A 25,845-nucleotide genomic window follows, 5' to 3' on the forward strand; every position below is an offset into this window, starting at 1 on the left:
TTTTTGCTTGTTTGTTTTTGCAAGCGGAATTACTGCTCCTTGCGGAAGACCACAGACGAAGGACGAGGTTAAGAACGGGGGAAGTACTGCCGCCTACAGGTCTGGCATGTCCTTAACAACGTATTTATCCAGGTACGTGTGGACAGAGTTTTTTTTAAAAACGAGGTGGTGTGGATGCAAGTTTTTGGAGGGGCGGATATTCGTTTTTAAAAAAAAACCCGGCTACGTGTGGACTAGGCCTGAGACGCTTCTTTCAGAACTGGAAACCTGCATTTCAAGAGGAAACGAGAGAGTGCTAAACACCAGTCGCCCTTTTCTAGGTCCAAGCGCCTTTTGGACTGTGCAAAAGTTTTAGGCAGATGTGAAAAATTGCTGTAAACAAATAATTATTTCAAAAATGGAAGTGTATTAGATTTACTGTCATCAGTCAACAAAATCAGTGAATGAACAAAAGAGAAATCTAAATCTAATCAATATTTGGTATGACCACCCTTCACCTTCAACACAGCAGGAATTCTTCTAGCCACACTTGCACACAGACTGGGCTGGTAGGTTGTTCCAGACATCTTGGAAAACAGATCTTCTGTGGCTTCCTCACATCCTTCTGTCTCTTCATGTAATACCAGACACACTCCATGATGATTAGGGCTCTGTTGGGACACCACCATCACTTCCAGAACTTCTTGTTCTTCTTTAGATAGAAGAAGATTGTTCTTAATGGCTTTGGCTGGATGTTTGAGGTCACCCCCCCACCCCCCACCCATCTTTTTTTGTAAATTTAAATCATTGAAAGCATTCTATGTTTACAGTATTTTTTCACACCTGTCTGAAACTTTTGCACAGTACTGTCAGATTATTTATATGCTAATGTGGTACATTTATAAAATCTAACACAATCTTATGATTCATATCAAAATTATCGTAGACGATATAATATGGAACAGCACCAATTACATTGAATAAGGTGTTGATGTTCTTTTTTTGGTATAAAATTTTTTCCTTGCACTTGCTTGATTTCTGGTTCTGGGTTGTGCATTATTAGGGGTTTATGGGAGGGTTTGATGTTTGTACGAAGAAAGAACTTTTTAAACAAATTTAATGTAGCAGAAATCAATCAAATCAAATTTCTTTTTTTTTTTTGCATGCAGCATTGTACGGTCCAAACCATGATTAGAGGTGATCCGGTGTGGCGCCCCAACATGTGCAGACATGTCCGTCTGCAAGATGCAAAAGTCCCACTTTGTTCTGATGTGATTACTTGCGTGTGGCTGAGATGAAAATGGTTCATTTATAGAATGCAAACAGGAGTAAATGAATTATAAAAGGCACATTTTTGCACAACCTAGATGAAAAACGCTGTTGATTGTGTTTCTGTACCAAGCGCACCCAGACAAAGAAGGCCTCCGCGGTGGAAGAGGTTAGTGCCAAAATCCGCTGATTCTGGAATCCTACGCTGTTTAGTCAAATTGAATGAATCAATATTTCAGCTGCAACATAAGAAAGGAAATCTGCTTATTGATAACATAGCAGACAGTGTGGCAGACAGCGATAGCCTATTGTCAAAATCTGCAGCATCTAAAGATGGCTGCAGAACCCCTGCTCAGGTCCTGATGAGCCAAGCTGAGTATCGATCCATCTGGCTCCAAAGACACTGTCATGTCACCTTTGCATTTAAGTGTTATCTTGTCAGCTTCAAATGATCTAGCTGTCAGATCTGGAACAACCTGGCCCGTGTGATGCTGCTTTGTTTCTAAAGCCCAGCTGTTTATACGGCGGCCTGTGCCAGCAGGGTATTAGAGTCTACTGTTTACAGTGTTTTGTACATATCAGGATTCATCTGATCCGCTAATACACCATCATCTGGTTAGGTATATGTCTTTGGAATTTGGCATGGCATCTGTCTTGGTGACTGTGTCAGCAATACGTCTGCATAACGCACGACGGTTACCTCGTACATCTGCAGAATGTGTCAGTTTTTGTCTTAATTCCTTTCATTTGCAACTCTCGATGTCACCCGTTCTCAGATAATTAAACAGACAGCTAAGATTGAAGCACAGTAGCATCTCAAAACATGTGCAAATTGCTTAATTCCTTTCTTGACAGCAGCAGATGTAACTCTTCGCTGCCAGCGCGGTGGTTAAAGGGCGTAAACTCTTTCAGCCACCAGAAGGATTCTTTTCGTCCAAAGCAAAACCCCTTCTTTCCCCCCCTGTATCTCACTATTTCTCTTTAATGATGATCGCCCTGCTTCACAAAAATCAGAGCATTCGATTTAATTTCTGGACAGCACAGCAGTTCGGTGAGCGTCTGGAGCGCCCGTAAAGGTGACGGTCGGACATCGCCCAGTGGTCTGCACATGCTGGAGCTTTCTGGTGACTTTGTGAAGATGGATTCTTCCTGTAAATGTCACCGTTTAATCATTAAGAAATGACTGAACTGTTCATTTAATTCCACTATTATGCTTACAGGAAAAGTTTGTGAGGGAAATAAACCGGATTCCACTTTTTTTTGTTGTTTGTGGCAGCAGCCTGGATGTGAGCGGTGGCGACATAAATCACGACACATTTATTTTCCCCTCAACTTGGAACATAGTTCCCTTCCCCGTAGAATTCAGAACTGATCATTAACCTTTCCTTTGGTTCCTTCCCTTGCCTGGTCACATTTCCTCTCTATTTGGTTCCTGGCCCCATATGCCACTTTCCTATTTCCTGCCTGCAGACAGCAGGGAGTAGCTCTATTATCACCTTCCTAGAGCTGTCTTTGAATGTGAGAGGCAATTCCATTTCACTCAGCCGTGGGGAGGAGGAGGAGGAGGTGGAGGAAGAGGAAGAAAAGCACACTGTACAGCACACAGAAATTGGTTTAAGTCTTCTGTAGAGCTGTAAGACTATTTAGCTTTTTATTTCTAAAATAATCAGATTACGAAACAGAAACGTGGAGGATGTAGAGGCAGAATTTGGAGTAAGATCAAAGGTCAACTGCACCGTCTCATGTCTGGTTGTTGTGTGAACGCTTCATCGTCATCCTTTGAAATATTAACAATCCTAAAGCAGCTATATTACACGGCTGTGAAACAGCGCTAAACGCAGAGGAGACGCTCGTCCGATGCGTTCCCTCTCAAGTGTGCTTTGCTGCATTTTGCGACACTTTACTTGTGTTATTTTTGGGTTTCCCTCGGTCTCATTCCAGCTTTTATCGGCGCTCCGCTTCTTTGGAATGGAAGGGCTCTTGACAATATTGCTCCTGGATAAATTAAACATGAGTTACGCGGAGTGATAATCTGTGGGCCTCTCTTTTCACACTGCATTCCCAATGAGCTGCGTGTTGGCCTGGTGTTGTTGCCTGTGATTTTAATGAAGATTATTCTTGTAACACGACTGTCGCCTGTTTGCTCCTATTCTCCCCCAAATCTTTTTTTGTACCAGCTGAGAATTTTTTTTCTTCCGTTTTGTTTTCTTTCAAGCAATCTGCGCTATTCTGCGGGTTATTTTTAAGAGTTTTTCTGCCGCAGGTCAATCACTTGTTTGTAACAGACTTGTAATTAAGATACTAACTGAATCAGAAAACGGTATTTTTTTTTAAAGTGTCTTGCTGCTTTTGGACTAAATATTCATCAAGTCTACAGATTGATGAAAAGTAAACTGTCAGACACAGCTGTAAATTCGGTAATTAGTATTTATTCACATTTCATGTTGGTAATGTACCGGGCTCACGCTTAAAAGGGGAGAAGCTTGAGTCTTTATCTTTTAGGGTTGTTTGGATTAAGGCTGACGATTCTCAGAAAACCCCTCTGAGCATCCCAAGAGGAGAACGCGCACACTTGGCCTGGCTCTTAAAATGGAATTGATGTTTAATAAATAATTTCCAAGCCTCAAAAAAATCACAGCGATTCAATGACATTCATTTGGCATAAGTCAGTTTCGTTTCTGCGCGACTTTCATCGGAAATGGCTTAAAAAGTGGAGTCAGTGTGAATTTTTCATGCCACGGGCTCACCGAGGGGGCCAGTGGCCATGTTCTTCACTTGCAGACGTCTGACGGCGCATGGCAGCAGAAATCACAAAATGGTCACAAACCCCGACTGCTCTCCCTGGGTCACACGGGCTCTTTAAAATTTAACAAGAGCAGCAACAAACCAAACAGTTGATAACAGATCGAGGAGCAGGTGATAAAAGAAGTTACGGCGGGGACATTAAGCCCTCTCCACCGACTTTCCTGATTTTATAGCCACACAATTTGTTAGGCCAAGTAATACACATCAGAGAGCGTGAAGCTGCTGTAGTCATTTCTCTCTGGGATTTTTGCTACCCAGAGGACTGCAATATTTCACAACTTTGCCTCTGAATTGGTATTAGACAGCGTTCACACATTTGTAATTATGCATGGATTTAACATTCGCTCTATTCACATAATTCAGGATTTTAAAAGGCTATAATTCATGCTTTGTTCTTTTTATGTCTTCATAAAAAGCTGCTGTTGTTTTTTTGTGTAGAAACGTATAAAGGTGGTTTAAAATTGCTGTTTTTAAATGGAAATTTATAAATAAAATGAAAAAAAGTGCTATGTGAGAAATTTAGAAGATATTTCTGCAAACTTCTTTACAACATCAAATATCGCAGCTACAGCCTGATAAACGAGAAACAAGATTCATGAGTTTTGTGTGAATAACATGAATGAAAATCTATGGGAAACAACCTTTATACAACAAAACAACAACATCTGAGAAGTGTGCATTTATATTAAAAAAAACTAAAATACATAGAAAATAATCTGCTACATCTGCTGCAAATATAATTATGAAACATAATTACACAAGTCACTGGGAAGAATCTTACAGTGCGATGAGAGTAAAGTACTGTAAACAAAGAAAACATCATTTTAATGCTACTGCTGTTGTAAAGTGTTGATTTACCGTTTTATTCAGATCTATATACTTATTGCTGTTTAAATCACATATCGCCTCTGCCAGCGCGCCCCAGGGTAGCTGTGGCTACATCGTAGCTCATCACCATCAGTGTGTGAATGTGTGTGTGTGAATGGATGAATGATACACTGTAGTGTAAAGCGCTTTGGAGTCCACACTCTGAGGCGCCATACAAGTGCGGGTCATTTATCATTTATCACATATAATACTAAATGTAAGCATTAATAGTCCTTTGTGCCTGAAAAGGACTTCCCTGCACAAACAGGACCTATCAGAGTATTGCATTGCAGATTTTTTGAGGGAAAACCTCAGGATTTTCAGCTCGTTGGTGCAGCATCTCTTAAAACGAAAGCACCAGTGGCGTGTCCAGATCTTTTAAAATGGGGTGGCCCAGGTGAGGCACAACTTTGTGCACGGGTGGCACCAATGGTTATGCTTTTTTTGTTTTACCCCCAAGCCTTTTGTGGACGATGAAAAGCCTATTTAAAGGTAAATTAATGTGGTGGTACCTGGGGTGGCATGTGCTACCCCAGGCCACTCCCTGGACACTTCCCTGGAAAGCACTTTAATGTTATAAAACAGAGATCCTCATCAATCCAGCAACCCAAACGCACACGAAGTCTGTATGTGATGCAGAATATTGGTATCACTGGTTTACCTCTGCATGCATCCGCTAGATATTTCTATAAATGCACAGTTCAAAGCATTTGTTGCAGTTTTTTTTAGGAGAAAGAGGTTCATTGTTCTTTAAAGCACACTCATAAATGTTGTTTGAGGGTGAGAAGCCCCCCTAGTGCGGCTCTGGCATGGTATTAACACATGATTCCTGTCACCTGTATTTCCACCAAACATCGTGATCACCTGTCCTGAGGTTAATTTGCTGTGAGCTTTGTGGTAAAAAATCAGTCTGGTCTGACTGGGCAACCCTTAAAGGACATCAATAATGAGCAGGTGTGGGAGTGCACTTCTGCGTAGACGCATGTCTCTGTGTGTCCAGGGAGGACGGCTAATAAGGGTTTAAAAGCCACAACTGTCCACTCCGCCCCTTAGCAGGCCTCCAGCTGTCTTTTCTGTCAGAAAGCAGCCTGATTCCCTCTGACAGAGCAGATCACTGATGGCAGGAAGCCACAGGGGGATATAGTTATGTTAGCATGGCACAAAGCACCACCACGCTCAATCAGATTAATCATGCTTGTTAATTAGACTCTAATTTAACTACTGGTTCTCTTGTAGCATTTTTTTGGTCAAAAATGAAGAAAAATAAGAATGAAAGAAACTCTTCACTTTAATTTATTGATGGAAATTGCAATGTGACATCTAGCAAACAACATATAAATAACTTAAAGGCCATCTTAAATGCATTCCCATGAAATTTTTAGAGCTGCTGTAATATAAGCCACTACCTGTCATGAATCCCAAATAACCTTGGCTCTACCCTCTTAGTTCAGCCCACTGTGCCTCATTCCTTATTACTGGCCTGACAAGGAAATGTTTACCCATCCGACAAGAGACACGGCATTTCATAGTCAGGAAAAAGCAATTTCACCTGACTGGAACAGCACACGATGTCCCAGTATCCTTGCTGGCTATAATTTTGTTGTCATTTTGTGTGCTGTGATCATATCATTGAAGTGACAGTGCTGGGCATTAGGTAAAGTCCCTAAGCTGGTGCTCACTTTCAGGCTTTTTCTCTCCTTGTCATTCACATTGATTGGATTAGACCCAGGTGGCAAGCAGATTCCTCTGGCACAACAAGAAAAAAGTGACAATATGATGGTTGATGAAAGCAGGTTGTTTTGTACCCAAATTAACACTTTTAAAAAGAGAGAAACGTCTTTTTTATAATTATGTTTCTGCGCTTTTAGGGAATAGAGGATACCTGTAAAAAATATTTTGCCTTTCAGCTGTTTCAAGGTATTTTTTCATGTCTTTTTTAAGGCGACGGTGACACAGGAGTTAAGTACCTGCCCCGTACTCGGAATGTTGCAGGTTCAAGCCCGGCTCAGTCTGTCACTGTCATCGTGCCCTTGGGCAAGACACTTAACCCACCTAGCCTGCTGGTGGTTGGAGGGACTGGTGGCACCAGTGTACAGCAGTGCACCGCACACTGTCAGTTCACCCCAGGGCAGCTGTGGCTACAGTGTAGCCTAATTACCACCAGGGTGTGATTGTGTGTGTGAATGGGTGAATGACATTGTACAGCATCTTGGGGGGATCTAGGGCTCCAGAACGCGTTATATCAAATGCATGCCAACCATCAGTATCAAGTACTGATGATGTATTTCCAAGAAACTAGTAAACTTGAATATATATATATATATATATATATATATATATATATATATATATATATATATATATATATATATATATATATATATATATATATTCTTCAAGGGAGCCCTTAATGATTTTCCTGCTTCTCTCTCCAACTAAATGAAAGCAGAATTACGACTGTCATAGTCAACCCTTCCACCACCTGCTGTAGCTAGTGCTAACAACGAGCTAACGCAACATTGAGCCAACAGATACTAAAATAAGACATGAAGTAAAAAAGATCCACACAGTTGGACAAAAATGAATTATTACTCACAAGTCCAGTACAGCAACAAAGCCAGGTCACTATCAGACTGTGATTTCATAGCACTCATCAGCTGCCAAACAAGCGCCGTGCACAACTTGATGACTCAATTTTTTTTAGCATCCATCAGAATAAAACAGGTATTCAAACTCAGACTAATCATTCGGTTATCTGAAATTTCTTATTTAGATTTAGAATCAAACAACTAAACAAAATATTTTAGTCAATTTCTACCAGCACTGTATAATACGGGACATTTACAGTCGGTTTAGGGGTTTCCAATCATTGAGCTGTGGTCCAATCCTGGTTTGCACAATAAAAGTTTCTGAAATCAAAGTTAATTCTATTAACATATTTTATACATGTAGACTTGAATAGGGGGTTTATGTTCAAATTTGCAAAGAAATGTAAAAGTCATATAAATAAAGTGCATGGTCATTTTACTGTAACATTTGTTATAATTGCAATTAGCTCCGCCCCAAGTTCTCTAGTAAAAAGATGAACTTATTTACAAATGGTATCACTTTAATTAAAATGAACTAGTTGTCATTGTTTAAAAAAAACTATTGGACATATTTCAATAAATCTATCCAGATAAACCACATTAAAGCAGAGATCTAAAAACAATCAGAGACAATTTTTAAAAAAATATAACCAGTAGAAAACAACTTCATTCACTAGAATTTCTAAAGCAACTCTTTTGTATTTTTAAAGTTGAAACAACATATCAGATTTTACAGTGCACTGGAGCTCCTTGGTTTGGGTGCACCATATCATATAAAATACATACACTGACCAAATGTAAATGCATGCATCCAAGAGCACATTAGCATTTTCATATTAATTAAAACATTTAAATAGCTATAGATGTTGTTCATGGTGAGTCACTGCTTCAGCTGGTCAAAGGAGGCAGAAGGCAGATGTCCTAACCTGCACTTCTTTATGTCTCCTCGAGGGACAAATCTGGCCACAAGCATAACAAATCAGCCCCTCCTGTTTGATTATGTCCAAACGGCTAGCTGAGCCAATAAAGGGGGGACTTGGCCTGATAAACAGGCACACCTGGGGAGACGCACTGTGCAAATGCATGGTTGATTCAACAATTGGTTTCTTTAGAGAGAGGGGGAGGGAGAGAGAGAGAGAGAAAGAGAGAGAGTAATGCTTATTAATGATCATAGATGGAAGTGAACCATAATCCTGTAATGAGCAGAGCAGAGTGGCCTCTTTTCCTTTGGTGCAGACAAGCCTGTGCTTGCATGTTTCTCAGAAATAGATTGCTGGACCCAGTAGCCCTTCTGTAATGACCTCTCTAGTTAGTTTCAGAGAACCATGGCTGTTCATTAGAGAAACAAAATGCCTTCCAGTGTAATAGGCCTTTACTTGTGTTCCTTTAACCCTCAGATAGTCCTGGTTGGTTCCTCATTCTGCACGCAACTCAACCAAAAGCTGTTTTTCTTTAAATGTTCTAAGTGTTTTATGTTGTCAGTAAAAATGCAACATATCACTATGAAAAAAGCACATCCCAGTGAAGATTATTGAAGGAAACAAGAAATAAGAAAAAGTGAAATCAGAACTTTTCTGTCAGACAGTATCTAAACAGAACAGAACAGCTGTTCTGGAGTAACCTTATTAGCAAATGAAAAATGGAGGTGTTTGCAGCATCTGCAGCTGCTGTCTCATAATTTAATTTAATTTGATTTTATGTTTTCAATCAAAATTGTTTTATCACAAACTAAACCTGCTAGAAAATCTCCAATTGTGAAATGAAATGATTTAGGGTTTAATCACTGACTTCATCTCATCTGAATCGTGTTTATTTTTTTAGGAAATACATGTTTTATTTTATTAAAGCCTTTTACATGTACCTCAGAAATGTAATCAAAAAGAGTTTAAATGATTTATTTTTCCACACAGGATTTAATGTTTTTTTCTCTTCCAGTGAGCTTTTATTATTATTATTATTATTATTTATTTTGTTTTTCAAAGCCACAGCAGGTGCACCGGCTCATAACTTTTAGTACATGAAATATTTACCAGCACTGGGAATCATAAACACATCTTCAGAGGGACGCAGGATTTCACGCTATATCACAAACATTTTAAGGCTTCAGATGCACTGCCTGTCACGTACTGTCATTTATTTATTAAATTTTTTTGGTGTGTTAATAATATATCTAGGCTTCTCCGCGACATACTTTGGCACTCGTAGCGCATAAATAGGTAAATAACGCCGGTAAAAGGTAAATAACACAGCTGACAGCGAAAAACAACAATTATAATTACCTTCTTGTTGTATTTTTTTATGTTTCGTGCTTTATTTTTTAACCAGGAGAATCATTCGGAGTCCATATGCTTTAATCTCAGGCCCGTGTCACAATACAAACAAATCACTTTGTGCACGGCGCTCCTCAGATTGTCCTAATTAAGAGCTGTCTAATTAAATTACAGACTTGAGTTAACCAATGGCAGCACTTGTTTCATTAGCAACGCGCGCAGAGTGATGGAGAGAAAATCCACCCTGATTGCAGGATGGTGTCAATTGGCTAATTTACCGCCTTCCTTGCTTCAAGTCATCTCAAAGGCGCACTTGGTGGTGTTAGACTGGGGGAAGAGGCGTGTGCAGAAGCTGGTGATATAGGTTGAGGTAATAGTTGCTTCCTATTGAGCTATGCAGGTCGAGAATTGCATCTCGCTGCCGAGTGAACTCTCAAAGAAATTTATGAATGTGGGCAGTGGCTTTGCGAGCTCCAATGGATCCGAGGAGCTCTCGTTGCAGGACCATCCTATTATATCCGCAAGTGACAACCTGGAGAGAAGTTCACCTCTGAAAAAAAACTCCAGGGAGATGACGAATCAGTCAGAGGCAGACAATTTTCCCGACTCCAAGGACGCATCAGGGGACGTCCAGAGGGGCAAACTCTCTCCTGATCTTCACGGAGTCTCTGACATCCGTCATAATTTCGATGGATCTGCAGGAGAAAGGTGCATCTTTTCTCCGTCTTCTCAGCCGCAGTCCGTTTCAGCAGCAGCTCCCAGTGCGATGTTCCCTTACCCGAGCCAGCATGGACCCGCGCACCCGGCGTTTTCCATCGGAAGTCCCAGCCGGTACATGGCCCATCACCCGGTCATAACTAATGGAGCATACAACAGCCTTTTAACCAACACTTCTCCTCAAGCCTACCCGGCAGCAGGTTACCCTTACGCGCAACAATATGGACACGCATACCAAGGAGGGGCTTTTTACCAGTTCTCCTCGGCGCAAGCGGGACTGGTTCCGGGGAAGGCGCAGGTGTATTTGTGCAACAGGGCCCTGTGGTTGAAGTTCCACAGGCACCAAACTGAGATGATCATCACAAAACAAGGACGGTAAGAGGGCGCACATGCAGGACCAGTCGGATTTTCACATCATTGCAAGTCGGTCTCAAATAAATAAATAAACTATTTCCCCTTATAATAAAAGGCGCAATTGATGCATTTATTGGGACATCTAAATTGCAAATAAAAAAGAACATAATTTGTTTATATGGTAAAAATATCAGCATACATGTATTTTCTCCTGTTTCTGCAGACGAATGTTTCCATTTTTAAGCTTCAACATTTCTGGCCTCGACCCAACCGCTCACTACAATATATTTGTGGATGTAATCCTCGCTGATCCAAATCACTGGAGGTTTCAAGGCGGAAAGTGGGTGCCATGTGGAAAAGCGGACACGAACGTGATAGGTAATCACGACTTTTGAAAATTTCGATAGAAAATATTAGGAAAAGGGCATTTTCCCGCAGTTAATTTCATTTGGAAATAGGTCATCGCGAATCTAAAATCACTTTGAATGTATTTTTTTCTGTGCGTATTTTTTAAAGGTAATAGAGTTTACATGCACCCCGACTCACCCAACACCGGTGCGCACTGGATGCGTCAAGAAATCTCCTTTGGAAAATTAAAGCTCACCAACAACAAAGGCGCTTCCAACAACACAGGACAGGTAATGCAACCTCAAATCCAACTATTTTATTGTTGTTTAACGCATTTCATTAATTGTACGTATATTTACCGTTATGGTTTATTTCTTTTGTCTGAATTTGCTCCTTCTGTGTAAAAATAGTGTTTCCAAACTTAAAAATGTCTTTTTTCTTGTCTGACGCTCGTCCTTTATTGAAACTCCAGATGGTGGTCCTCCAGTCCCTCCACAAGTACCAGCCCAGGCTCCATGTGGTGGAAGTAAACGAGGATGGGACGGAGGACACCAGCCAACCAGGAAGAGTCCAGACGTTCACCTTCACAGAGACGCAGTTCATCGCTGTTACCGCGTACCAGAACACTGATGTACAAGAACTCTCTCTCTCTGCACAAAATAAACCATTTAGCGCATTTTGGAAATAACATGGATTTAAAAAATAATGTTGCATTTTTTTAAATGTATATATATATATATATATATATATATATATATATATATATATATATATATATATATTCGTTGTGAAAAACGAAAAAATATAAAGTTACTGATAGATTTAAACAAGGAATATGAGAATAAGTTTTTATCTTTGAGGTTTTTCCACAAATTAGAATTAAGTCTCAAATGAAATCACATTCATTATGAATTGTGTTTGCATGCTTACAGTTGTATGAAATGATCACCGCATCTTTTCTCTGCAGATCACGCAGCTGAAAATCGATCACAACCCGTTTGCAAAAGGATTTCGGGACAATTACGACACGTAAGACAACACAATTACATCTATTTGCCTCCTGGTTGCAATTTTTATCTGAACAACACAGTGCGCTATTTGGACAAGGATAATAAAAATGTTGCTTTTTATTTGAATGATTTTAATAGTAAAGAGCAAAAATCTGTTAACGAAACAAATTCAGCAGATTTTAATTAATTTACGTTCAATTTCGTTTGTGAATTTGGTTTGACCTTTGCGCACCGATTAAGAACAATATAGATTCCACAAATGATATTAAAAATGATTTAATTCCTTGTGTGAGACAGAAGGCCCATATTTCGAGGTTGCGTCAGGTGAAACGGGTTCCCAAAAAGCTGCAGATTATTTTTAATAAAAAGAAACATGATTTCAAAACGAATGGACGCACTGTGAAGTTCCCTTCTGAGCTGGTGTATTAGCAGACAAACGTCTTTGTTGAAAACGCCACCATTGCGCACCATTAAGCGCCGAATTGTTTTCTGTTTTCTCTCCATCTTTTCAGTGTCTACACAGGCTGCGACATTGACCGCCTAACTCCATCACCGGGTGACTCTCCGCGTTCACAGATCGTGCCGGGTGCGAGATATGCCATGCCTAGCTCCTTCCTGCAGGACCAATTTGTCAGCACTTATGCCAAATCTCGCTTTCACCCTGGCGTGGGGACTGGTCCTGGCACGGAGCGCAGCGTCCCACTCGGCAACAGCTTGCTATCCCCGCAGCAAACCGAGGAGCCCACTGTTGCCACCCCCCCGCAGCGATGGTTTGTCACCCCTGCCAACAACCGACTGGACTTTGCAGCCTCGGCATACGACGCTGCGGATTTCGCCGGTAACGCGGCCACCTTGCTGTCCTACGCAGCGGCCGGAGTGAAGGCTCTTCCCCTGTCGACAGCGGGCTGCTCCAACCGGCCTCTTGGCTATTACGCAGACCCGTCTGGCTGGGGAGGACGCACGCCGCCGCAGTACTGTGGCGTAAACAGCAAACCCAGCTCGGTCTTTTCCTGCTGGCCCGCCAACTCCCTCGGTGGCAGAGCCGCCACCAACTACCTGTCGGAGGAGGGGGACTCCATCGCCACGGAAAGGTCACCGATCGGTGGCTCGGAAGAGACCAAACCCAAAGACATCACCTCAGAGTCCAGCTGGATAGAGACGCCGTCGTCGATCAAGTCAATCGATTCGAGCGACTCTGGGATCTTTGAACAGGCAAAACGGAGAAGAATCTCACCGTCTGCCACGCCGGTTTCAGAGTCCGTGTCCCCGTTAAAAACGGAGCTGTTGGCACCGAGAGAGTGCGAGAAAAACTGCACGAAGGACATTGGTTATTACAGCTTCTACTCCCACAGTTAGAGAACAAACCCCTCTATCTATCTATCTATCTATCTATCTATCTATCTATCTATCTATCTATCTATCTATCTATCTATCTATCTATCTATCTATCTATCTATCTATCTATCTATCTATCTATCTATCTATCTATCTATCTATCTATCTATCTATCTATCTATCTATCTATCTATCATCAATCTATCTGGACAGTCACATCCTTGAAGGCCAAACTGTAAAATCTCTCCTCACCGCTGAACCACTGTAATTATTAACATATTGTAAATATTTCCGGACACGTGATGGTGATTAAATGTACAAAAATAGGTTTAAAAACGGGGCCACCCAATTTTCTTCTGTTCAGTAGCCTCATCTGTTGGTAACTTCATTTGGGATTCTGTACATGACAAGGACTTGTGTAGCAAAAACAATAATGATGATGATAATAATAATAATAATAATAACAACAACAATAATACTATTACTACTACTAATGATAATAATATGAATCTCTGTCAGTGAAAAAAATATGTATTTTGTACTTTATCAAATCTTTAGGCTACTAAAAGTTTAAAAGCAAAAAATGTGTCGTAAAAAGTTATAAATGTCGTAGATTTAGGAGCTTTTCTTTTATTTCTTTTGAGTTTTTTTAATAGTGTCTTGTGAAAATCTTTGTATTTGCTGTAATGTGACTGAAACATAATAAATAATGCTGTCATGATCTTATAATTTATTCAAACCTACAATTTAAAAAATATCCGTATTATTAGATTGAGTTGAAAGTTGACTTTTCACTGTTTTTACTAACATAAAAAGATGGATTTTTGCAGGAATTTAGAGATTTTAAAGCTCCAATAAAATTTGGTGACCAGAAGAAAAACTTATTTGATGACACTGATGAGTGAAAACGATCCTTGTTATGTATTTTTAATCAAAACAAATATGTATTAGAATAAAAAATGCAGTTATTTTATTATTTTAAGCAGAAATTGGCTTATTTCCACATTTTCAGCACAATTTAAAGCTTTAAGTCATTGTTATTCATGAAATTATTAATTCAAACAAAATGTTAGCTTTTAAATCTCTACTGCATAAAATTCTAAAAGAAAATATAAAACAAACAAGCAAAAATAGAGACAAAATATTATAGCGGATAAATAAATGGATCGGCCCTTTTGAGCATCAATCACTTGAGTTTTTTGTTGCGTAATCTGCAACATTATTGAATTTTGGTGCCTCATTAATGGGAGAAAAAAGATGCATGATATTTAGAAATAAAAGTGGCGCATAATAGGCTGAATGTGCAGCTAATTGACATGCAGTGTGAAGAAAACGCTCACAGCTGTCAGAGGTGTGGCGTTTAGCGTCTCACTGCAGCGCGCGAGCTGTCATCTGCGGGATAAACAGTAGATGGCGCTAAACGGATGCAGATCCTCCAGCCTGAGGTGAATCCAGAGGAGTTTTTATTTTTTTAAACCTTTTTTTCATGAACACACCTCTGTTTGTGTCTCAGTGACGTCACATGCAGTCGTTTTTTTCCCTCTGGACTCACGCGCTCAGGTCGTGATCGACACCAGATGGCAGCACTTTACTATTTCAGTCCCAGAAATCCCTCAAATGTTCTCAGTCACCATCCAGAAGCTGAAACAGTCACAAAAGTAAAACCAGCACCCCCCAAAAAGCCAAATAATGTCATTTTATTAGTCGTTAGCGGTTTTATCACTCACTAGTTTTAGTCATTAAAAATATTATTTTTTAAATATTTTCTTTTCTTATAACCATTTTATCTTATTGTCTTCTTTTTGCTTTTAAATAATTTCATTTAGTCATTTCGAGCCACTTTATGAGATGTTTCAGCCTCTTTTGTGCCAGTTTTTCATCTTATAATGAAAAACACATTTTAAAATGTTTTGGATTGTTGCTTTTGTCGTTTCGAAGCTGTTTGGAGCCAACTGACAATCTTTCTAAAATCTAATGTTTCTGTCTTTCCCCACATGCATTATTAATTATTTAGCACAGCTTTAGCAATTTTGTCAGTTTTTCTCTTTGTGACACTTCAGATCAGTTTGTTTTCCTTTTCAGTATTTTTGAGATATTTTGAGTGCGTCTGTAACTCATTTTGAGTCCTTTTCCACTCATTTCGTTATTGTTTTGAGGTCATTTTGTGAGGTTTCTTTTGTTTTCTTCTTTTTTCTACCTCAACAACAAATAACTGCCAAACAGGCAGGACCAGACCTACGTCGATGGACCAGACAGAGTGCTTTGAGTTTTTGAACTTGTGTTAATCAGTCCGTCCATAATGACCAATTCTATATAACTACTTTCTCTGAGACCACTATTGGATGAAGGGTAAAAAAAAAAGTTGATGAGTGCTGCTGCTGAAAATGTCTCACAGCGTGACCAACCAGCTGGGAACTCTCCTGTTCAAATAACCCCACCCCCTGAGAATTCTAACCGAGCCAATCAGCACTGAGCAGCGTACGTCACACACTACGACGCAGAGTTTCTCTGCGACTGAAGCGGAGTTCGCCACGGCTCTTTCCTTTCTTCTAAATGGCTTGGACATGTCTTTAAAACTACAAGTTAAAATGGCTAAAAGCCATTGTGCTCAAGAAAGATGTTTGCGCCGGCGCCAGACACCATTTTTGACTACAGTTAAAAAACTAAAGCATCGCGCAGTACAGGTGACACTTCCGTCTTTTTTCTGATTGGTTATTTTTGAGCTGGCTTGTCCCATCCCTCATGTGCCTCTCTGCTTGTGAGTAATTGTCTTTGTAGAACAGCGGACGAGTCTGGAAGGCCAGGCTACCAGAATCAAGCCTCATCATCATCCAGGTGAGGTTCTATACTAGAGGGGGCCACACTGTTAGACTTTACCTATCCACTTTACGGTAATAAACTGGCAACACTGTTGCCAGCATGATACCGTGATGCATGGTTAACGGTAACTTACCAATTAGTGTCGTCGTCGTCGTCGTCTTCCTCCGCTTATCCGGGTCCGGGTCGCGGGGGCAGCATCCCAACTAGGGAGCTCCAGGCCGTCCTCTCCCCGGCCTTGTCCACCAGCTCCTCCGGCAGGACCCCAAGGCGTTCCCGGACCAGATTGGAGATGTAACTTCTCCAACGTGTCCTGGGTCGACCCGGGGGCCTTCTGCCGGCAGGACATGCCCGAAACACCTCCCCGGGGAGGCGTCCAGGAGGCATCCTGACCAGATGCCCAAACCACCTCAACTGGCTCCTTTCGATCCGGAGGAGCAGCGGTTCTACTCCGAGTCCCTCCCGAATGTCCGAGCTCCTCACCCTATCTCTAAGGCTGAGCCCGGCCACCCTACGGAGGAAACTCATTTCGGCCGCTTGTATCCGCGATCTCGTTCTTTCGGTCATTACCCAAAGCTCATGACCATAGGTGAGGATTGGGACGTAGATCGACCGGTAAATCGAGAGCCTGGCTTTCTGGCTCAGCTCCCTCTTCCCCACGACAGATCGGCTCAGCGTCCGCATCACTGCAGACGCCGAACCAATCCGCCTGTCGATCTCCCGATCCCTCCTACCCTCACTCGTGAACAAGACCCCGAGATACTTAAACTCCTCCACTTGAGGTAGGACCTCTCCCCCGACCCGGAGGTGGCAAGCCACCCTTTTCCGGTCGAGAACCATGGTCTCAGATTTGGAGGTGCTGATCCTCATCCCAGCCGCTTCACATTCGGCCGCGAACCTACCCAGCAAGAGCTGAAGGTCAGAGCTGGATGAAGCTAGGAGGACCACATCATCCGCAAAAAGCAGAGACGAGATTCTCCTGCCACCAAACTCGACACACTCCACACCACGGCTGCGTCTAGAAATTCTGTCCATAAAAGTGATGAACAGAACCGGTGACAAAGGGCAGCCCTGGCGGAGTCCAACCCTCACTGGGAACAGGTCCGACTTACTACCGGCTATGCGGACCAAACTCACGCTCCTCTGGTAAAGGGACTGAATGGCCCTTAACAGAAAGCCACCCACCCCATACTCCTGGAGCGTCCCCCACAGGGTGCCCCTGGGGACACGGTCATAAGCCTTCTCCAAATCCACAAAGCACATGTGGATTGGTTGGGCAAACTCCCATGCCCCCTCCATCACCCTTGCAAGGGTATAGAGCTGGTCCACAGTTCCACGGCCAGGACGAAAACCACATTGCTCCTCCTCTATCTGAGATTCAACTATCGATCGGACCCTCCTCTCCAGTACCTTGGCGTAGACCTTTCCAGGGAGGCTGAGGAGTGTGATCCCCCTATAGTTGGAACACACCCTCAGGTCACCCTTCTTAAAGATGGGGACCACCACCCCGGTCTGCCACTCCCTAGGAACTGCCCCCGATGACCACGCAATGTTGTAGAGACGTGTCAACCATGACAGCCCTACAACATCCATAGCCTTGAGATACCCAGGACGAACCTCATCCGCCCCCGGGGCTCCGCCGCTGTGTAGTTGTTTGACTACCTCAGCAACTTCTGCCCCCGAGATCGGACAGTCCATCCCCAGGCCTCCCAGCTCTGGTTCCTCCTCGGAATGCGCATTGGTGGGATTGAGGAGCTCCTCAAAGTATTCCTTCCACCGTCCGACTATAGCCTCAGTTGACGTCAGCAGCTCCCCATCCCCACTGTAAACAGTGTGAGCGAGTTGCTGCCTTCCTCTCCCGAGGCGCCGGACAGTTTGCCAGAACCTCTTTGGAGCCGATCGATAGTCTTTCTCCATGGCCTCACCAAACTCCTCCCACGCCCGAGATTTTGCCTCGGCAACTGCCACTGCTGCACCCCGCTTGGCTATCCGGTACCTGTCTGCTGCCTCCGGAGACCCACAGACCAGCCACGCCCTGTAGGCCTCCTTCTTCAGCCTGACGGCTCCCCGAACCTCTGGTGTCCACCAGCGGGTACGGGGGTTGCCACCACGACTGGCACCGGCCACCTTACGACCACAGCTAGCAACAGCCGCCTCGACAATCGCAGAGTGGAACAAGGCCCACTCGGACTCAATGTCCCCCACTGCTCTCGGGACGTGGTCAAAGCTCTGCCGGAGGTGGGAGTTGAAGACCGTCTTGACAGGTTCTTCTGCCAGGCGTTCCCAGCAGACCCTCACTATGCGTTTGGGTCTGCCAGGTCTACGCGGCATGTTCCCTTGCCATCTGATCCAACTCACCACCAGGTGGTGATCAGTTGACAGCTCCGCCCCTCTCTTCACTCGGGTGTCCAAAACATACGGCCGCAGGTCAGATGATACGACTACAAAATCTATCATCGACCTGTGACCTAGGCTGCCCTGGTACCAAGTGTACCGGTGGGCATCCTTATGTTCGAACATGGTGTTCGTTATGGCCAAACTGCGGCTTGCACAGAAGTCCAATAACAAAACACCGCTCGAGTTCTGATCAGGTGGGCCGTTCCTCCCAATCACACCCCTCCAGGTCAAGCTGTCATTGCCCACGTGAGCATTGAAGTCCCCCAGCAGGACAATGGAGTCCCCTGATGGAGCACTATCTAGCACTCGTCCCAGGGACTCCAAAAAGGGTGGGTACTCTGAACTGATATTTGGCCCATAAGCACAAACAACAGTCAGGACCCGTTCCCCGACCCGAAGGCGCAAGGAAGCTACCCTCTTGTCCCCCGGGGTAAACCCCAACACACAGGCAGAGAGTCTCGGGGCTAACAAAAAGCCAACCCCAGCCCTCCGCCTCTCACCCGGAGCAACTCCAGCAAAGTAGAGTGTCCAACCCCTCTCCAGGTCTCGGGTTCCAATTAGTGTTGATCCCAGAATTATACCGTATATTTTATTGCTGTAAAAAACCCTCTGACTGCATGGCGGTGAGATACTGGCAACAGCGTTGCCAGTATCTCACCGGCAACAGTGTTGCCAGTAAAATACCGTAATATATTTCACAAGAAAATTACATCAATAACGCAATATTATACCGTGATTAATAAATATGTGTTGTGCTGTATGTTTATGGTATGTTACCGTAAGCTCATTTCAAGGTATGCTGCAATACCTTTTCCAGTGATTTACCGTAAACATACACTTTTGCTACTGAAAATAGTCAACGCTGTCAGAGGTTACTGTGTTTTTGTGGGCAGTAATTTACCTTTTTCATGTCATATTTTACTAAGATACGAGTAAACGGTAACATACTGTAATACAATAAAGGCTCCCAAAATAAAAGGTTTATACTTGTGTGCACACACACACACACACACACACACACACACACACACACACACACACACACACACACACACACACACACACACACACACACACACACACACACACACACACACACACACACACACACACACACACACACACACACACACTTGTTTGTGTAATAGTTGGATATATTTAAGATCAAGATGTAAACAAAATGCACTGGATTATCTTTTTTTATTTGATTGCTTCCATTAAAACAGAAAAACATAATGGTATAGTGAGAAGAAATTGGCAACTGATGGTCATAATGTAAAAAAGAAATGAATCAGTGACCTGTGTGACCTACAGCTGATAAATAGTCAGATGTATACAAAATGTCTACAAACCTTTCTTAAATGCAAGTAGTAGTTTACGTATTTGAATTGGTGTAAGAAAATGTTTGCGATCATCTGCCCCACTAACAGAAGGTCACTTTTTTGTTGGACACCAATGACATCTTTCAGGTGGTCTGCGATGGACAGAACTTTCTGTCTCTCCAATTCCGGCAGGATGCATGTGATTTCATCTTCAATTTCCATCACTGAAATATAAGGGGAAAAAATCATGAAGAAACTGAATGGTGCAGGGAGACAACAAAAAGATCTGCCATGTTATAAAGGGGTATTGGGTAATAATCCATCAGACTGTCAGCATTTACACACAAACTTCTGTCTGTAGGGCAGTGTTGGCAATAAAGTCCAAGGTCAATAAGGCGTACTGACTGATGCAATTCTAGCACAAAGTACAATTTAGAATCATTAACAAGTATCACAACTATCTACCCAAAGTCAGTGCTCTCACTAGTGTGATCTACTACAACAACATGACCTTTGACATATTTGGTACCTTTGTAGACAACTGCTGACACATCTAGCATGTTATGATTAGAGACATTTGCTTTTGTCACAGCATCCTGAGTGGCAGAGTTGTAAAGATGATGTCTATAATCATTCACTTCTCCAATGATTTGAATTGTAGGTGGAAATATTTGCCCTGGCATAATACTTTTTTTCCATCTTTAATATGGATCCTCAGATGGACACAAAGAGTTTTAATATTTTGTCCAACATACCCACATCCAGGAACTTGTCAGCTAAGATTTCCAGTGAACTTCCAGCTCTCCTCCTCAGTGTTCTCCCCTCGTCTATGATTTCTGTGCATATGGGAACGAAAGGCAGTGAATGTTTTAAAAGTGGCTTTACAATTCTCAATTCCACAAGAAAACATATAATTTGCATTGTGTTTATGGCTTCTAACATGTGAACTGAACAATATAAATTTGTGTGCACGGAATCTATAATATTTACAGAGAAACATTTTAAGTACCCTATATCTTCAATAGTTTCTTTTCCAGGGATATTTTAAGCAATACAACAAAAATGCATAGAAAACTAAACAGTACCTTAACAGTAGGCTAAATAGTCATAAAAGGCTCAAATATGCCTAAAATGTAACATCCCCTCAAAAAACGGAAAGTAGTATAGCTTTCACACTGGCCACCAAAAGGAAAATTATTTGACCTCAATATCGGAGTTAAACCTCTCCAACCTGTTCTGCATATCACAGCATGCACTGCCAGCAGCCTTCACCTGCAAACACTTACTGCCAAATTAGCATTTGTTTTTTTTTTGCTCCTAACTTTATTGAAAACAAATGTCATACACAAGAGAAGTCAAGGAAACAAACTGACTTTGATAGCAGTCTCCATTACAGAAAATGTGAAGCAAATCATTTTACCTTTGAAAAGAAAAAAAAAGAAAAAGAAAAAATGATCAAGAGCAAAACAATAAGTAGCAGAAACATTTTGGCACAAGCAGTTTTCTTATTCATATCTGAGATGTGCTTGAGTGACTAAAAATATAATGAAAAGTTATTCAAGAAAAGGATAAACAGAGAACTGTTTTTCCAATTACATGAATAAATAAATTATTTACATAGAATATTTACAAAAAGAAAACATCAGATATTTTAAGTAAAATCTAGCTTTGGCTATCAGTCCAAAATACAATCACATGCTGACAATTGAAAAATAGATTATGCATTGTTTGTAGATCTTAACAAATTTGGTTTTAAGCATCACATTACTTTGCATGGGTAGCAGCTGAAAATTAATCACCTTGTTTGTCAGTTTTTAAAGCAATCGGGTAACTTCAATAAGGTGTTTACACATTTATGGACAGGGACCATTTTGCAGAATTTGCATGAAGATCACAGCTATAGCTAGTTTAAAAGCCAAAACATGCAGTAAAATACTTACCAGACTGACCAACTCCCCTGTAATGGGTCACATTCGGGATACGCGTTTGGAAAATGTTTTTATTTCTTCTTTTCCTAAAAGTGCAAGACAACGATCATATATTGTGTTTCCAATGTTGTTGTTTTGAAAGCAAATATCCAGGTTGTAACAGGTGAAAGTGATGAATTCTTTTTCACTTAGCTAATTCTGGGAAACCCAACAACATAAAACATACCTAGGGGTGGAAAATACCTTTGATGAGTTCTTCCTTGGCCCATTTCCTTAAGATTCCATCTATAGCTGTCTGAATTTTTTGTTACATCTATAGTGAACACAATAGATAGACAACAGCATAATTTTGGTGGCTGTAATTATCCTATAATATTGCTGTGAAAACATGCAAAAAAAAAAAAAACAAACAACTGGTGGAATTTTGAAATGATCAATATTTTATGGAATATTTTACATAAAATTTCTTACAATTATAAAGTCGTAAACTGGTATCATGTCAGTTTTTTGATAAAATTCTGTAAACATTTATCAGTTTAAATCGCCCACCAGGCAGATGTCAATTACTGTCATTTAGGCAGTAGGACTAATAGATTAGATTAAATATGATTTTATCAATCTGAGATGATTTTTTAATTTACAATGTAGGCTTGGTTAAAGCATCCAATCTTTTGTTTTATATTATAATTAAAATATTTTTAAAGAGATTTTAGTGAGCGTTTACATACTGTATGCTTTTATAATAGCTCAATTAAAACATTTATTCTTGGAGCATTTTCTCTTTACTATGGGGCATAGTGTTTTTTCAAAGAATTGTTTTGGTAATGCACTCTGAATGAAGATTTGAGCAAGGTATTTTAAAATGTCCACTGAAAAACCACAGACAGAAAAATGTGAGAGGTATACCAAATTTTTATATTTGCTGTACTTTACCTGTTTCCTTTAAAACAGTGACATACCATGAAAAATATGTGATGTTGTTGAATTTACTCACCATTACATGCCAAATACAGTACTACACTGCTAAGATTTTAGCTGTATTTTCCTTTTGATTTTACAGTAATATACTATAGGAATGACAGCACAGTCTAACAGTGCATGGAAATTACAGTACTATACTGCAGAGATTTTAGCTGTATTTTACTGTTGATTTTACAGTAATATACTATAGGAATGACAGCACAGTCTAACAGTGCATGGAAATTACAGTACTACACTGCAAACACTTTTAGAGGTATTTTACTGTTGATTTTACAGTAATATACTAGCAAATGCCAGCAAAGTCTAACAGTGCATGCTGGGGTTAGCTGCTCAGTCAGAGATGCACATTTGTAAGAAAACGTTAAAAACATTGCCTTTATGTATGTCTAATTTTATTAAGTAATTGTAACAATAATAACAATTCATTTACAGTGCTTCTGATACAACCAATACATTTCAAAATAGAATAATAAAAATATGCATTATTTCAGTTGTCTATCCCCGTGTCAAAAAGAAAATATTTTTTGAATTATCACTTTTCATTTTCAGAATAATTCATTCACGTGCTTTGGTTCCATGTCTCACATTAGGCTAAATTATCACAACGTGGCTCTGCCCTCAGCAAGGAACAAAGGGGGTCCACGCTGTAGGGTGGCACTGGCCCAACCTAGAACCACCCCTGTGAAAATCCTAACCCAACCCTTTTAAACCAAATTCATGTTTTCCAAGTTTTCAGTTGTGAAAAAAACAAAACACTGAACGGATCTGGCTGAGCCCTTTCTGCTAAAATAGTCTTCCTGCATGAGTCAGACTCCAATAAAACAACAGATAAAGACTGGTTATGTAACTCAGGGCAGATTTCATGACACGCGTTTGCGCGCAGCTGCAGAGATGCTCGTGATTCTTTATTTTTTATTTTTTTCAAATAATCTTTCACAAGAGCATCCATGAAGCGCTAATCACAGCGAGACTCTGAAGGATGATGGTCATATGAACATGTGACTGCTGTGTGGACTCTCATTCACCACCACACCTGACTGGATTAAGCATCCCGGCTCTCTGCTCCTGCAGCTTTTGGAACCAGCCGGGAGAGGGGTGGGATGGATCCTGCAGAACACGGAGCCCAGGTAATAAAATCAAAGCTCTGGTTTATCAGGAATTTTTCTTTTTGTTTCTTTTTGGATGCCGCATAATACTTTCAGGCTGAGTGTTGCATGTGGAGATGAGAAAGTGTTAAATGTGTTATTAATTATGAGGACATCCCCAGCAGAAGTGTTATCAGTACATGAAGAGGCTTGAAGCAACTTTTAGAGCTTTTCTTTTTAGAGTTAATCTCTCAGATCAAAATGAAGGAATTGGAAGATTTTATTAACCTTTTAACTCAGCCAAGCAGAAGTTAGTCATCTTATTGCAGCATGAATTAAACAAACAACAAAACTAATATCTTGTTAAATTGCTTAATTTACAAAGAATGACCATATTTAATGTAACCTTGTTCTCATAAGAGTTAAAAAATGCTAAACTGAACTTTTTTATTGCCCTTTTTTCTTGGTGCACAAATCACATATTTCTTTCTTTTTTTCTCGAAAAAATGCATAACAATGCAAATTTTACATTGATATGCAGTGCAATCAAGAACTATGTGATCTGATTTCTGGTAGTGTTCACTATGTGATGTTCATAACATTTGAAAAAAGGTTTTTAAAAAAGCACGAAATTGTCTTCGCCCAGCCTTTCCAGGACATGTGTGGTGTTTTAACATAATAGATGCGTTTTACCTGCGGGCTCAGCAGCGTGCCTTTTTCCACTGGGAAAGTTCAGATGTGAATTGGTAGTGAAAACGTTCCATGCAGCTGGTCCCACGAGGTCACAAATTCACAGGAGAATTTTAAGATCGCGCATGAATTTGACAGTTCAAGGAGAAAGATGACAGGATGTATCCAAACAGGTTTATTTTCTGTTCTGTTTACCTTAGCTACGGGCAATGAAGATTTTTTTCACTAGTTAAGCAACTGGAAATATGGACATGACTTTTATTTTGAAAGTTGCTGGATGTTTTACTCTGCTTCTGTGTTTGACTTCCTGTGTGGCCCGATCTGAGCTGCTGAGCTTGTCGTGTTCTGGAAGCGTAGTGTGTCAAATATAGACTAATGCAACACATAAGCGATGCTTCACGACTGGTGGAAATGCACCCATCCACTATAATGACATATAATTGCTGCATATCATACTTAACGGACATTACGCAACACTTACCGGCTCTGCCAATAGAGCTCCGGACCCCACGTGACTCTCGGTTAGTAGACGCCATATTGGCAGGAAAAAAAGGTTAACAAGAACATGAACGGGATCGGCGTGGATTTTACTTCGTCTGAGTTTACTTCACACTTTAAAACCGAATAAATCGTTTTATATAGTCAGAAATTAAATAGACTAAACATCTCCGACCCTTACCGTGCCCCGCCAGAAGCTGTCGGAGCGGACTTCTTACCGGACCTGGCCGGGGAACGCCTTGGGATTTCCCCGGAGGAGCTGGCCCAAGTGGCTGGGGAGAGGGAAGTCTGGGCCTCTCGACGCTACTGCCCCCGTAACCCGATTCCGGATAAGCGGATGAAAATGGATGGATGGACAAATAACATAGATTTACATGTAAGTAGTTTAAATAGAGTGCTGTGCTGTTTGAATGTATAAACTAAACGACAAGAGAAAAGTTGATTTTTTTCCGTGAATAAAATAAATATGTCAGGCAGGAGCGTCTCAGGATCTGTCTGAGATCTGTCTCGGTGAGACAGATAATAGCAATCCAAAGTGCTTTTTATGTGTGATCTGACAATTGATCAACCCTTGCTTAAAAATTA

At 41.2% G+C, this 25,845-nt stretch overlaps 2 protein-coding genes and 1 long non-coding RNA gene across 4 annotated transcripts in view; 2 read left to right on the top strand and 1 right to left on the bottom strand.

Moving 5' to 3' along the window:
- Positions 1 to 9,325: 9,325 nt before the first annotated feature.
- Positions 9,326 to 14,263, top strand: tbr1b (T-box brain transcription factor 1b). The gene is made up of 6 exons (XM_015966580.3): positions 9,326 to 10,870; positions 11,073 to 11,227; positions 11,366 to 11,487; positions 11,670 to 11,828; positions 12,165 to 12,226; positions 12,720 to 14,263. Exons 1-6 carry the CDS (start codon positions 10,173 to 10,175, stop codon positions 13,561 to 13,563), a joined length of 2,040 nt encoding a protein of 679 aa, XP_015822066.1. The 5' UTR covers positions 9,326 to 10,172; the 3' UTR covers positions 13,564 to 14,263.
- Positions 14,264 to 19,750: 5,487 nt separating this feature from the next.
- Positions 19,751 to 21,468, bottom strand: LOC139062709 (uncharacterized). The gene is made up of 4 exons (XR_011516279.1): positions 21,452 to 21,468; positions 21,282 to 21,363; positions 20,834 to 20,914; positions 19,751 to 20,302 (listed from the first exon to the last, which is right to left on the bottom strand). It is a non-coding gene; the product is annotated as an uncharacterized lncRNA (long non-coding RNA).
- Positions 21,469 to 23,799: 2,331 nt separating this feature from the next.
- The window catches only part of slc4a10b (solute carrier family 4 member 10b), a 41,349-nt gene continuing 39,303 nt past the window's right edge, over positions 23,800 to 25,845 (top strand). The window contains exon 1 of one of the 2 annotated variants that reach the window (XM_015966577.3): positions 23,800 to 24,114. In XM_015966577.3, the coding sequence (XP_015822063.1) occupies positions 24,088 to 24,114 (27 nt within the window). In that variant the 5' untranslated portion in view covers positions 23,800 to 24,087. The remainder of the gene's footprint in view (positions 24,115 to 25,845) is intronic. The other variant, XM_054746979.2, reaches the window with a different exon arrangement.

Source organism: Nothobranchius furzeri, chromosome 14 (genome assembly GCF_043380555.1).
Source record: "Nothobranchius furzeri strain GRZ-AD chromosome 14, NfurGRZ-RIMD1, whole genome shotgun sequence".
In the NCBI taxonomy this organism is placed as follows: Eukaryota; Metazoa; Chordata; class Actinopteri; order Cyprinodontiformes; family Nothobranchiidae; genus Nothobranchius; species Nothobranchius furzeri.